The sequence below is a fragment of the Leuresthes tenuis genome, unplaced genomic scaffold (assembly GCF_036924035.1).
Source record: "Leuresthes tenuis unplaced genomic scaffold, fLeuTen1.0.hap1 SCAF_13, whole genome shotgun sequence".
Taxonomy (NCBI): domain Eukaryota; kingdom Metazoa; phylum Chordata; class Actinopteri; order Atheriniformes; family Atherinopsidae; genus Leuresthes; species Leuresthes tenuis.
The window spans coordinates 14,426,145-14,441,328 of record NW_027325367.1 but is presented as its reverse complement, the minus strand read 5'-3'; the positions used below and the strand labels follow the sequence as shown (position 1 = coordinate 14,441,328).

General features: G+C 43.7%; 1 protein-coding gene across 3 annotated transcripts in view; it reads right to left on the bottom strand.

Moving 5' to 3' along the window:
• LOC140266889 (estrogen-related receptor gamma-like) overlaps positions 1-15,184 on the bottom strand; it is a 29,630-nt gene that overhangs the window by 1,770 nt on the left and 12,676 nt on the right. For all 3 annotated transcript variants that reach the window (XM_072362016.1, XM_072362015.1, XM_072362014.1), the window contains exons 2-7: positions 13,416-13,667; positions 13,164-13,321; positions 12,197-12,313; positions 6,343-6,453; positions 5,400-5,582; positions 2-271 (exon numbers count right to left, since the gene is read on the bottom strand). In XM_072362016.1, coding sequence (XP_072218117.1) covers positions 2-271; positions 5,400-5,582; positions 6,343-6,453; positions 12,197-12,313; positions 13,164-13,321; positions 13,416-13,654 — 1,078 coding nt within the window. In that variant the 5' untranslated portion in view covers positions 13,655-13,667. The remainder of the gene's footprint in view (position 1; positions 272-5,399; positions 5,583-6,342; positions 6,454-12,196; positions 12,314-13,163; positions 13,322-13,415; positions 13,668-15,184) is intronic.

The following is a 15,184-nucleotide window of genomic DNA, read 5'->3' as shown; positions in this document are numbered from 1 at the left end:
CCTGAATTGGCAAGTGCGATGGCTTTCAGGACCACAAACTCCTCCTTCTCCAGTCCCATGCTTTTATATTTTTTCACTAGCTGCAGGATGGCGTTGTTGAGGTCGAGCAGGCCAGCCAGTTTGGACTGCTCCTCGTCCATGACGTAGTCTTCTGCGTAAACCAGCTTGTCCTCCAAGGCCAGCGAGCGGAACACCACGCGGAGGATCAAGATCTCCATCCAGCCGCTTTGCAGCAGACTCATCTGGTCTGCAAGAGACAGCGAGGGGAAGCCTGGAGAGGAAAGCGGATGAGAAGGCATAAGCATAAAGGGAAGATGGTCGGTATCTTGAGTAACGTAGAAACAAGAGAAGGATTTTCAAAATAAAACCCGATCCTGTGACAAAGGTTACAATGGATGGATGGATGGATGGATGGATGGATGGATGGATGGATGGATGGATGGATGGATGGATGGATGGATGGATGGATGGATGGATGGATGGATGGATGGATGGATTGATGTAAGGTTATGGGTTGGACATTGACTTTGAAAGAATTTGATAAAGAGGGAGTAATCATGGATCCCATTATCTTATATTTTCAGGGTTAAAGAATTTGAAATTTGACATTTTGCCTGGCAGTCTGGCAGAGATTTGGATGGACTTTATATTAATAGTGGATGTAATGGAGAATGTGCCTGCAGAAGAAGGATTTTGCTTATGAAACAGCCACACAGCAAAGGGCATAATAAAGGACAGGAGGAAGTGAATTGGTGGTAAATTGAATTGCTCTCTGTAGGACACACCTACTTTGATTGACAATTACACCCCACTGGAGTATGATTAAACCCACTAACTGCCCCCGCATAAACCTGCACACACACTCTCACACACACGTTTACTGTAATTAAACGGGTGATTTTACAGAGCTGGGGGAGGAGGAGGAGGAGGTGTTTGTATTTTTGACAGTATTGGCGATTGTTATCAGGAGCCACCGCTCTTTACAATCACCACGGCGACGCCACTGGCAACCATTTCTCCGCTATCCCCCCTTGATTGATTGGAAGTGCTGTCAGTGCACAATTTCATTGGTCAATAGGGATCAGTATTCTAGCGCAGAGCCATCGACCAGGGAGAAAGACCTGTGTGAGTCAGTGTTTGATGAAACCTCAAGCAATTTACCCATAGATTTCAGGGACAAATATTCGTTAAACCAATAAAAAATAGAAATTAATAGAACAGAGAGGACAGTTCTGTTTCCAGAAGTTCTATCATCGTTTGAGTTTTTTTTTTAAACTACGTGTAATTTGAAATATTAGGTGAGAAAAGAGAGATGTAAACAGCAAAAATAAAATGTTTTTGGTCTTTTTTGAAGAGAAAATAAATTATGGCCATGAAGCCAGATGGAAACACCTTTGAAAAGTAAGTTCTAACATGCCAATATTAATAAGAAATCATAAAAAACATTAAATAATCAACTATTTCTGTTTTTGGAAACCAATCATGGCCAGTACCAGCTGACATTAACGGACATATTCAGACCAGTTTCAATCTTTCAGAGGTTTTAGAGGTGTTTTAGGGTTTCCTCAATGCCAGAGGACTGCGTGATGTGAATTTCCTCATAAGCAAAAGTCCCCACGGGTCCAGCAGGTCCCTCTGCTTGTAGCCTAAAAATTTGTAAGCGAACTACAACTGCGCATGCACCTCGATCAGTCACAGTTCAGAAAAAACGACATATTTGACAAAGACGATGAGGACCAAAAGGACATGGACTTTGAATTGCTCTAATCCCCTCCTCTACAATGTAAAGTAGGCTGATTATGTGCTCTTGCACAGGAAGCTCTGGAGCAGTTCGTCTAAAGGTAGCATGAGCAGGATCACTAATTGGTAGCCTCGACTGGTTTGAATACAAGGATCCGGAAGCTTTGTACAGAGCCTTATGGAGACTGGGGAGTTCCCCGAATGACATCATACCTCTTTCTCATTGGGCTGGTAGAAGAGTGATAATGAGCTTCACTGTCACTCCGTTTCCCTGTGTGTTTTCTTTGGGTTTTGAGAGGCCAACTTCAAGCTCTTTTGTCACTGCCATTTCTACCTATTGATGTACGGCTTCATCACAGATTGTTTCCCACATGAGAGGAAAGGGGCCACTCTGATGGAGGAGATTAAAAAAATAAGACCCTATAAAAACAGTTCTGTGAGCAACAGTTGGCTGCAATCCCAGTGGTTCAAACAATAATGATGTTCCAGCTCTACATATTCCTTTTTCTTTGCAAACTTTGGTTCTCCACAGCGTTAATTTTAGAAACAGATAACCCCGGCCTATTATGCCAACAGGATGCTCCACATTCGGAGCCGAGTTTCCTCAGCTACAGTTCATATCATGTCATCTTGGCAATAACACCACAGTCGGCTAAAACACACTCGTATTCGACAGCCAACTTGCATCACTGAGTCAAAAAAAAAAAAAGGCCAAAACAAAGAGGGCAGTTGGTCTTTAGCCAGCTCATCTGCCAGTCTGGCCTTCAGACTTCAGACCACATCACTGTCAATCTGCCTGATGAGAGCAGACGCAGAGAAGGGGGAGCAGGCAGGACACTTGCCCCGTCACACTCACCTCCCCCAAGGCAAAGAACTCAGATGGCCTGGGACACTTTGCCCAGGACCCCGGTTCTCGCAGCAATGGGGACTGCGTGTCCTGCCACTCACGCAGAGCTGATGTGACATGGCCATTACGCTGCTAGGAAGGGACAGTCTTTTTTTCTCTTTCTTTCTTAAATAGCCATTTTAATTGGAGAACGCATCTCTTCGCTACCATTTTTTTTTCTTTGTTTCCTGTTACAGTCTCTCCCCCCTTAGCTTTAGCAGTGCCATAGTCCAGTATTCACTTTTTGTCCTCACCCTTGCGATGACCTTCATCTCATTTAGGCGATTCCGATTATAATTAACAATATTTCCTTTCCTCTGCATAGATCCTCTTTTTCTTTTAATAAAAAAGAAAAAGGTTGATCTGCAACAAACCAAAACTTCTCAGTAACTGAAAAGACAGCCTCTTTAGACTCTAGTAATAAAGCAACAGGTAGGGAGGTAAAACATGCAGCAGTCTGGATCTTAAATCTGATTAGACAAATATTTTTGAGCCCTGTGTGTACCGTGATTCTTCTGAATTTACAGCCAACTGTCTCATGGATGTGAGCTTTAAGAACAAAACCCCATATTTGACTAATATATGTGTTTCTTTTGGGCTACATGCTACCTAACAAGCTAAGTTCGCTAGCAAAAAGATGGGTGTTCAGAAGGTTGGTAACAATTGTCAAGTTTTACGAGGACAAAGCGGGACTAAGAGGATTCAACTCTTGATGAAGTGCTAAAAAAGGAGATCAGATTTAATGGAATTTTACTCAATTTTCCTGTAGGATTGTTCTGAGCCGTCCTAAATTTGTGTAGCCTTTTCACAGATGAAGCAGTTGATTCATTGGAGTCTGTTACAGTTGTCTGTAAGAATTCAGAAAGTCTTATCACGATGAGAGATTAGTTTCTCTTTCTGCAATGGTGATTTATTTATTTTGTTGAAAACATCTGAGTAATTAAGGCGGATTGGTGTTTTGGAAGCTATACAGCCTCCTCCATTTGTATATATGGGTAATGACAGGGATGGGAATGGTTGATGCACATCTCTGCCTTATTGAAGAGTTGCTTGAGAAATACTGATTTGGAGTGGCTGGTGTCGTAAGTTATTCCAGTTCAGCCCTCAGCTGCCTAAAGTTAGTTTAATTTCATTGAGAGCTTTTCTGACAGCCATCCCATTATTAACTGCAGTATTAATTCTAAAGTAAAAGCACTGAACGTTATCCAACACTGATGAAGAACAACTGGGCGGCCAATTTGAACGTTTTCCACGATGGGAATTTTTCCACTTTTGTTTGCCGCAACGTGTTTTTGTTACATTTTATGTATTTTTGGTGACATTTCGGGAGTTTGAGTCAAATGTTTTTGACGTCTGCATAAAAAAAACAAAAAAAAGTCCCTTTTTTTCCCCTATACTTCCATTTCCCTCAGGTGGGTATCTGCTGTGTGTGCGGCCGCCTCTCACCGCTGCTCCGCTCCCCGAACAGAACCCTCCACTGGCAAAGGGCTAGAAATATACACCCATCAGTCGGACTCCATCTGTCTCGCACGCTGACAGTAAAGAGCCGAAAATGGGGGGGGGGAAGAGAAAGACAGTAGCAGCCTGGGGGTGGGAGGATGGGGAGGTGGTTTTCTTACAAAGCACAACTATGGAAATGCTGATGAGGGACAGCAGGACACACTAATTTGTTGCCTCGTGTCCACTTTGTTGGTAGAAATACAGAGACGAGTACAGCAGAGGGAAACAAGCCCACGCACACCTGCTTTGTTTGTTTTGTAAGCGTTTCAGAGACAAGACATCAACAAAAAGACCCAGGTGTGTCCCTGCTGATGTTTTGGGTGCGGATAACACGGCTGATAAAGCAGTCGCAGGCAAAGAGATACGAAGAACGGACGGAGGGGAATTTGGAGGAGGCAGTAAAAATAACCCTTTGTTCCAGATGCCTCTCCTTGTCCAACTTTTCGCCGAAGCTTCAGATTGATTAAACTACTGTGAATTATTCAAGCCGTTTCTTCAGGAAGCCAAACTGAGAGATATGTGCAAAGCATGCTCGAGGATCTCTGCTTCACATCAAAATAAAGTCTTTTTTTTGTGGCGTATTTGTAAAATCTGGCCAACAACCTCTGCAGGGATGTTGCTAAATCAATAGAAATTTGACTGGCAGGCATTAGAAGACATAATCAGAATCACTATTTTTCCTTTGAAGTAAAAATGCTCTTCATGAGTCAAGATTTGCCATGAATGTGCCTGTGAACATGTATTTGGGTTCCGGCCTGATTGCTGAACAAAGTCCTGAGTTTGGCAACGTATTCACACAGCAAACCTCTCTTGCACGTGATGGCAACTGCGTGATGACAATCATTTGAAACTTTGCTGCCAAAGTGCACTTCCCTGCCATTTTTCACCCTTTCATTCAAAGAAGAGGCCCCAAAAAAAGCCCTTAAGGACAACCCTTAGTGTTATCTTTGTCAGAGGACGAGCTCAATGTCTTCCAAGGGTCAGGAGGATTTCTGTGACTCTGACAGCTGGAAATAAATTAAAACTTCACGTAGCCACTGGTCATCTTGTTGGAGTGGAAACGCACTTTGTTCAGTGAGGGCATGTATGCAATTTAGAGCAAATGTATACACATATATATATATATATACAAACACACACACAGACAAACATATATAGAGGATGCCTGACAGAAAACACACAGCCAAGCCAACAATCCCTCCTCTTATCTGATTAAAGACTTAGTGGGCCTAATGTGTGTGGTGGCTTGTGTGAGTGAACAACCGAATCGTACCGGGGATGTGTTTGGCCCAGCCGATGTTAACCACCAACTCTCTGTCAGCCAGGTCACACAGCGTGGTCAGAGCCTTGATGTCGCTCTCGGGCACCGTGGGGTCCGGCATGGCGAAGATGCCCTCCGGCTCGGCCACGAGCAGCAGAGACACCACCTTGTTCTCGGCCGCACCGCCTGCAGAGACTAAGAGAGAGATTATCATTGCTGCAGTTTACTCCGGTATTATTACAAGCGTTTAACTAATCAGCTGATCTCAGCGAGATTACCGACTTCTTTGGAAAAAGTCACAGAAGGGGCGAAAAGAAACGACAAAGCAAAGACGCACATCAGACACAACCAATGAAAAATAAACAGGAAACGGTCACATGCATGCGTAAAAAAACCACAGAAAGATTGTGTTTAAGCAGTGAGAGGTCAGAGGTGTTTTCACCACGATCGACCCGCTGACATCAGTGGTTATAGAAGAGTTAGAGTCAGCTGAGTCACAACAGCTGGTCTAAATAAGGTGGGTTTGACACATGATTGTACAGAGAAGCTCTACAGAAGAACTCCAGTAACTAAGATGGCTGCCACTGATGTAGAACGGTCATTACGACATGAACCGCTTCTTCAACCTCCCAGCACTACATTCCATGTTTTGTTGCTCTGATCGGTTAAAGCTTGGTCTGCTCTTACTCTCATTCTATTAATTTTCCATGTCTATGTGTCACTTTGAGCCATTTTCCAAACTGTTTTTCTTCACTGCTCCGGATTTTTTTTCTCCTCTGCCCATTTTTCATCATTTGACAAAATAAAATCGCACTCATCTTCAAGACAGCTGTGATACTGACTCGTTTTGAATGGAAAAGAGTAACCTGTAAACTCTCAGACTGCAACCTGATCACACCCACAATAAAGAAATCCATCGGGCTGGGATGAGTACTTCGCTGGGATTTGTACGTACAGGTTTTTTTCTGTGGCAAGCTGTTCTGCGGGTGCAGATACGGGCTGTTCTCGGCGTCTATTCTCCTCTTGTACTTTTGTCTGCCACCTCGAACCCGGTCCAGACGCACACCTGCACAAATCACAGGATGAAGCATTAATGAAGGCGTCGCATATCACAGCGACTTGAATAAACAGCAGCAAGTGATGCAAAAAACAGCCTTGAGTGATGTAATGATTTTAGAAAAGGTTTTTTTTTTTTTATTATTGTGAGATTGTAGAGTAAAATTGAATCAAAGTAATTCTCATTAAAAGGTTAGAGAACACTGTGGAAACTGTGGATTTTGGAAGTGAAATAACAGACCTCAAACAACTTTAAATATATATCATCCGTTCTGGTGTATTATAATGATGTTTCTTAATAGTAATTGACATTGACAAGACTTTCAAAAAAGGCCGCCATCAGAAAAAGCATCGCGTTAAACCCTGTAAACTATCGGCACGCTGGCCAGTCCTCAGCTCACATGTACTGTCAACCCAAGGAGACTGGACAGGGAAAGTCCAATGCTGGCTGGGCAGCACGCACTCTGTAACACGACACCCAACGACTTTAGAGCAGCCAGTGACAAATGCTCAACTTAACAAGCAACGGGGCAACCTTGTCACCATGACAATGGGGATTTAGGGGTGTGTGTACGTGTGTGTGTGTGTGTGTGTGTGTGTGCAAAGTGGACCGTTAGATGAGGAGGGGCTGATAACAGTCACGGAGGAGAAACATAATGAATGTCAACCACCATCTGCAAAGAAAATGTTTTATTCAGGTGGTGTGAATGTGACTCAGGAAGCCTGCAGTAGTGGTGTTGGGTTACTTGGCCAGTACAGTGTAAATAGCCATAGTGGCCCAGAATAACTCTATAATGGCATCTGCAGGAAACACGCGGTGGGTATTATTTCTCCTCTTGACACCTCCTACTAATACTCCATCCCTTTGAACCTGCAGCCTGCTATTCTTATTCTGAGTTGTGCAGATATTTGTGGAAATCATGCACCAACATTAAGAACAATAAATGGCACATCGTCTTAATCAGGCGTGGAAAACGTGTGGAGAGGTTTTGTCAGTTCCGTGCCATTGGTTTGTAAAGCTATTTTGTCTCATTTTATAGGTATGCAATTACCATAACATATAATTCAATATAATCCTACAGAATCTCTGCTTTTTAACTTAATGTCCCATGAACAGAGATTGATTAAATGGAAGAGATGATTGATTGATGGAACTAAAAGTGTCACTGTCGTGCCTGTTAGTTGATTTTTTTCCCTCTTTCCTCAACTGCTTTCCATTTCTGCCGTCTGCTTCCAGGTCTGTGTCTCCTTCCGTTTATCTATGGTTAAATCCCCATCTTCATACCTGCAGACTGGCTGACTTTGAAGCGTGCTCCCACCAACCGTGTGAGGGCTAAGGGGCCGTCGCACTGTGAAATCAACAGATGCAAAAAGGCTCTGATGTGGACTTTATGACGGCCACACATTAGCAGACTCCACTGTGAAACCGGGGACACAAACGTGGTTGTGCAGCCTCAACAAAATGTGCAAAAAAAAAAACTAGGGCTGTCGTGATATTAGATTTCCACTACACAATTAGTCTTCCCATTGAAATGCAACATAATACTGGTTTAAAGTGGTACTAGTGAGGGGTTTAAGGGGTCAAACAATGTATGGAAAAACCAACTGAGAAGTGCACCAGATGAAAGAGGAAATCTGTTTTCAGAGTTCTGGATGGTGAGGATTAATGTCAAAAGCACGTGTCAATAATGTGAATTTAATTACCGTAGATCAAGAAGAGACAAGAGCTTGGCAGTGCAGGTTTAACATAAAAGCACAACAATAAATAACATCAAATCTGCATTTGACCGACCGTCAACCCTGTAATGAATCCTGACAAAAGCAACTCGTTAGCTTCAGTGTTGTTCTAAGTTGTAATAGAAAGTTTAAAAGTACTCAAAAAGTGTTCTAGGTTTTAGGCCACATAAGGATCAGGTCTGACTTTTCAGGATTATGACGAAGCTGTGAAAACATAAAGCTGCAAAGTAAGAGGAGTACAAAAGAAGAGGGTGGTTCTTTGTCCAATATCAGTCCTTTGCCCAGAGTTTATGTCTTTAGGGGCGAGCGTGGATGAGACTGGAAACGATTTCCTGTTTCTTAGATATGATTTTGCGTTGACAGACAGGTGTGAGGTTTGTTTGCAAAGTGCATTTGTTTGTATTAAAGTGGGACAGACCTCAACATCCGGACTCAGGGTAACATTTCACAGCGGAATGTGCTGACAACCAAAAGGCCAAGAATAGCTTTGGTGGATAACAAAACAGACACAAACACCTCCTCTTGTTCTTCTCAACAGCCCACGGACTACTCAGAGGCCAATTTATTTTTTGCCGCTTTCATCGCTATGTCATCTTTGAAGGGTGTCTTGACTTTCACGTGAGAATGCGCACAGCATCCCGATATCCGCACATCTAGTTTAACCTGTTCTGAGGCTGCGCTTCCACCGCCGTCATCACCGATGCCACGATGAGTTTACCATAAACAATCCAAGGATTCTCAGATGTTGTGACTAAAGTACTAATGGCTGCCTCCACCACCATCACTGCTGCAGCATTACACTCCCAGGAAGTGGTTTGATCATCACCCTCCGTGCTCAGTACCTGGTGGTGATGCTTATTCGAGAGCACAGATTAAGACATCATAGGGAGGTGCTTTAAAATAGAATTGGCTCATCGCTGCCCACATTTCTTCAGAAATTAAACCACACAAATACCGAAACACTTTTTTATCTGAACTACAAACTGTATTTTTTCTTTGCCGCTCATGTTTTGTGAACATACATGTCTTCGCTGCCCTAAGAGGCAACGACGACTGTGGAAAAGGCCACTAAACAGGGCTTAATCAAATCCTGGCCGGGGTCTATATGTCTTTTAGCTCTGTATTTAATGTGGCTCTGACTCTCCCCATTAAACCTCACAGCTCCCTATGCCTCAGTTTACTGCGGCCTCTCCAGGGAAGAGGGGCGTTACGAGACACGATGAAGCGCGTTACGAGGGCGCTTACGACAGGAGTTACGAGGGGCAGTTCGCATTTCACGGAGGTCCAGGAATCCCACAAGGCATCTGGAGGAATTTACGAGGAAGGAGGGAAAGCAAAGGGGGTTGAGAGAGGAGGGCGGCTGAGAGGCAGACTGGGATGCTGTTGATGCCCCTGCCCTATTAAACGCAGCTAATTTAGAAAAAGGACACACACTCGGGGAAAACACGCAGAGGTGTGAGCATGAATGCGACTGCTGACTGACACGTTTAAACACACTCTTTTACGCAAACGCATGTAAACATGTTATAATTCTGTGTCTCCATAACTTACTGTATGCGGTGACAAAATGCTGCCGTGCATTTAGAGATGAGTAGGTGGCATTAAAACATCATTCAACTTTACAACAACCCGGGATCGTGTTTTCATGGGTTTGGCCGCCATTTCCACTGGATTGGTACGGGCTGAAAGATTTGACCCGACGAAATGTCAGCCAGGTTGAGTAAGACAATCACAGAAAGTGTAAACACGTTATCTGGAGGCTGAGCTTTAGCTGAACACTTGCAAAAGCCGAGTCACGTCTGTCTTCTGTCTTCTGGCAAAATGAGTAAAGCCACGAACATCTGGAGTTACATCATTCAAAGGTCCTTTAAAATCAAAAAGTACAGGCTTGTGTTGCGTAAGTCTGACTAAAGATGACTTTTTTGATTTAATTGAAAATTAAAATCTCGAATCATGACTTATTCAATGAATAATTTGCACATCCTGTGATCCCTCAACATGGAAGCTAGAGACGGTGCGTTCAAGAACAACTCAAGAGGTCCAGGTTAGCTTAGAGCAATTACCACATGCACCAATGGTCAAGATCACTTTTAAAGTACAGGGCACCTCTTTAGCATAGGGTTTTAAATCAGAGAAAATGGTCCGATAGAGGTCATAGAAAGACCCTCGATGTTCAAACTTGACGTCATGAGACCTTATCCAAACATTCTCAGCTGATGACTTTAGTGTCATAGGATCCATTACTATGGAAACCAAGAAAACAGAAGATAAGCTTGCTGTAGAAGAATAAAAGTATTGTGAAAATGTGCATTTAAAAGTCTAATCAAACAGGCAAGAGTTAAATAAAGGTGTAACGACAGTAATAAGGTCTTGTGACTTCTTCTTCCTCCACCAGCCCTTCTGCCTCCACACGTGGAAGCCGTTAGGCATTAAAATCCCTCAACTGGAAAGTTGCAGCTGGAGACCTGTCCTGTAAACACTGAAAACTGTCACCAGAGCACTAACAGCTCCTGATCAGGCATCACAATGTGAGCAGTAGCACAGGTATCAGTCTTATGATGCTGTGACAGGACACGTTCTGTTTCTTTCTGAGACCAATTAAAATGACAACTTTCTTTTTGGCTGGACTGCAACAACAGACTCAGCCCTATAAACATAAATGTTTATCCCTGACAGACTGAATGAGTAATGGCCCTTTTCAGTTGGCACATTGCCGTTTTCATAACTTACTTTCTGTCTGGTTTACTGCTTTACTGTCTGCTTTGTAGACATTGATGTGGCAGCCGCTGAATTATTGTTGAGTACTTGAATAAACTAACCTGGCCATAGGCCTCTTCCCTCTTCATTAACTCTTTCATACATAAAATGGGATTTAATTCTGAAAATAAATAGATGCCTAACCTTTGCTTTCACTATCACACACTCTTGCATGTTTTATCTGCTTCCTGCTGTATTATCTTCTCTAGGCCGCACACAAAAGGCAACAAGTGGCCTGTACAGTAGGAGGCCGCTAATGTTTTCCTTTCTGAGTCACTTCTAAATCTGGACAATAATATGTCACCAGGCAGCAGTCACACAGTCAGACTAAAGGAGCACCTGACCGCTGTGCAAGATGTCATTTCAAATATCTGACAATGCGGGATGAGGTTTTCATTGCAGACAATGGGCATGTGCACATTTGGAAACGCTAAACTGATCACTGATATGACTTGTTGCACTCTGTTTTCATTTGACCTTAGTTTAACCAAGAAAATTCTGGGAATGAGTTCTCTGAACCGCGAAGGCAACTTAACTTGCTGGAGAAGAATCATTCACAAAAGTCTCTGCGGTTTTACTTCAGCTGACAGCTGCCTCTGTTAACTCACAAGCTGCTGCGGTGTTCCTAACACAACTCTGCAAACTGGCACACGTCCACAAACTAATTTGAAGGAACAAGAATGAAGGAAAGCTGAAAAGTTAGCCCCCCCCCCCCTCAGCATCACTGTCCTGTGTGTAAGTGCAAAAGAAGAAGTGGGGGTCAATGATGATGGAAAACTAATGTGCCTCTGAGCCAAAGACCGGATCGGCCGAAAGTCTGAGGGCAAGCCGGCACAACACCTTCCTTTCCAACAATGCTGCTGTCACTCAGGTGATTCTACAATGCCAGCTTGCTCTGTGTAAACCCACAATGATTGGATGCTGAACCCCTCCCTGCGGTTTGTCTTTTTTCCTCTGTGTGAATTGCCCAACGTACAGCAGGGGCCAAATGGGAATATCTTTTTTTGCACTGATAAGGCACGACCACTGTGTGAAAAGGCCTATTAAAAGAAGTGTTAGTCCTAATTATGTTACCGATTCTTGGAATGCACAACAGAGAAAAAGCAGCCAGGCTTGTGTTGGCCTTCACTCTCTGTGTCAACAGTCCAAAGGATGGGATTTTAACTTCTGCCAGGTTTACCACCTGATCAATCCCAGGAAGAGCTACGCAAACAGGGTTTGGGCCAAAGTCTAAGAGGGATTTTCAGTGTACAGCTGACCTTCTCTCAACATGCCCACAGCCAGACATTTCACAAATCGACAGGCCTGGCAAGATTTCCTCCTCCTCTTGGTGATCTCACATTCACTGGACGCTGGGCAGCTGTATTCAATGTTACCTGGAGGGGAAGAGAAAACAATTCCATGTAATTCCATGGGAAACAATAACTAAACAATGTATGGTTATTGTCTACTATCATGATAAGATTCTCAACCAGCTAAGCAATCCTGACTTTTTGGCTCATATCAGCACTAAAATAGACCTAATATCTAATGGTCTTTCTTTTTTTTTCCTGTCACAAAGCGAGATTCCTCCAGTTCGTTAGATCTAACTTGCCAAAGTTGCCGGTTAAGCCTGATGGCATTCAGCCTGCTGCAGGCACTCTCAGCTGCTGCCACCCTCAATTAGAAACAGGAAGTATCTCCTGAATTGAGACGTCAGTTCTCCCGACGTGAAAGCCGCTCCAACCTGCCCTTTGAACCTACTTACAGCAGCCAACTTCTCGAGATCTTAACAAGACGAAGCCCACCAGGCACTTGACCTGGGCCAAAGTGGAGTACAATCCCTTTAAAAGACACCAACTGCATGCTTTCAGTGCTCAGCTTTAAGGGTAAAAGTCACAGAGAACACGCTCAGCACAAACCATTGTAGCTCTCCGCCGCTTTAAAGCCTGAACTCCGACATGTTGACTGTACACACAATGCGCTTCATATCAGCTGTTTGCAAACAGATCTTTATTTAAAGCCCTTCTGCAGTTTTGAAGGCAGGATGCCAAAGCGAATGAGATAGATGATCAGGGCTTGTTTATACCAAAACAAACGCTTGGGGTACAACTCCATCTGCACCGTGCTGCTTGTAAAACAGGTTTAAATGATGCAGGAATTCATTATCAGTCATGCACAATAAACTATAAAACTGAGCGTCTTCCTGTGTGGGACCTTTTGTGTGTTTTCGCTTCTCTCTCTTACCCTGGATGGTCCTCTTGAAGAAGGCTTTGCAGGCCTCGCACGAGGCCACGCCGTAGTGGTAGCCTGAGGCCACGTCACCGCACACCAGACACACCCGTTTGGCCACAGAGCCCAGCATGAATTCACACTTCACCTGGCTTTCTTCCTCCTCAAACCTCCTGGATAGAAGTGGAGAGAAAAGAGGAAGAAGGTGCTCGTATATCTGTGGCAACGTTAACCATTTGAAATAAGATCAATGTGATTCATATCAACCTGTTTGTTCCACCGTGGTTGGCCAGCCCTGCCGTGTGGCCATGGAGGCCTATCGAGTCCAGCCCATTGCTATGATGAAGGCCCTTGGCGAGGGGACCAAAGCTGGAGTTTGTGTCCGAGGAGGAGCTTCCCGGGCTGGGCTGGGCTGGGCTGACGTCACCCTGAGAGCTGGGGCTGGGGCTGGAGGGCTCACGCTTTATAGAGGAGGGACAGGTGGGGTCCAAACCCCTCACTGACATCCTGTCCAGATGCCTGCAGAAAGGGGAAGATGAGAATATTTCATCTCTAAGAAGGGTTTGCAAGCACATTAGTTACGCCACGTTCTGTTTATTTTAGTGCAGACGTATAATTTCACCTGCAAACACAACAACAAAGCCTCACTAAAGAATGAATTATCTTTAATCCGACCAAAAAGGGTTAAAAAAAGAATGTCTCCACATCCTTTCATTCCTCCGTCAAACCATCCATCCCAGTGTTGTCAAGACCAGCCGTTTGAAATCTCCCACATATGCAAAGCCGCTCTCCTTTACACTACTTTGTTTTCAAGGGAGGTGACTGCTTAAGCAAACCTAGGAAAATAACCAGACCAGCAGTAATAAACACGATAAGCTTGTTTTTCCTTTCTCTTGTTTTCCTTTTTGTTGTTGCCTTTGTCGTCTCTCCCCCGTGTTTCTCAGGAGCTCGTTGCTCCTCACCTGCCAAGCACTCCTAGCAGCCTACAGCAGTTAAGAGCTACTTAGGAGTCTGCACGCCATCAATTAGGCGTGAAAGTGTGGCGAAACAAAGAAAAAAAAAATTGGTGTTACTTCACACATAAACGGCGTCTTTCTTAATCTTGTGTAAATCCTCTCGGATCAAAGGCTGCCCGTTTCAAACCGGTTTGCTGGGCGGATGTCCAAAAAAGAAGCTGGGAAAGCAGAGTCATGTTGCCATCCAATCAGAATTCTTCTGAGATGTTCCGCCATAAAAAATGGGTTTCGAACAACTTTTCCCACTCTTTTGTGACCCTTGGTACACCTTTTTTTTTTCTTCTCAAAAAAAAGTTCTCAGTTAAACCATCAGATACCATGATACTATTTCCAATAAACGTGGAATTTAAATGTTCTACTCCTCTTTGCACATTTTCCATTTTTTAAAAATTCTTTTGCAGGTTAATCTGTTGCTTAAGGCACTAAAAAAGCAACAGGTGGTTTGAAAAACTGCATACCTTGCTCATTATGTTAATACGTTACGAACAAAAACACACATATAGAGCTAACACTTCTATTACTTCTGTAATAAATGTTGCATATCTATATCTACATATATGAAATAATAAATTAGATGTGGGCCTTTGTGGTAAAGATTGTGTCATGGCTCTATTATTAGAGAAAGAAGTGACCACAGCAGACTCTCTGTCACCATGCTGAGGAGAAAAAAAACCATATGAAACCAGCTGAAGTCCACTGTAGGCTCTTAGGCATGTGATCTGCACTTATACACACACACACACACACACACACACACGGTAACACATCCTGAAAACGCACACATACTGACGCCCATTGTGGCGTCAGTCTTTGATGCGTGGATGTAAAAATAAGAAGCTTGGACAGTCTCCCACTGCCCGACATGCAGAACACTTCAGATTCCTGTGATCAGAAGCACGCACACGCTTACAGACACATTTTAAAGCACGTGTCTTCATAAACACCCTAACACGTATTTGCGAGCAACTGTGTGTCGCCAGGCCGACTTTTAAAATAAAAATGTTTTTGAAAACGTCTATC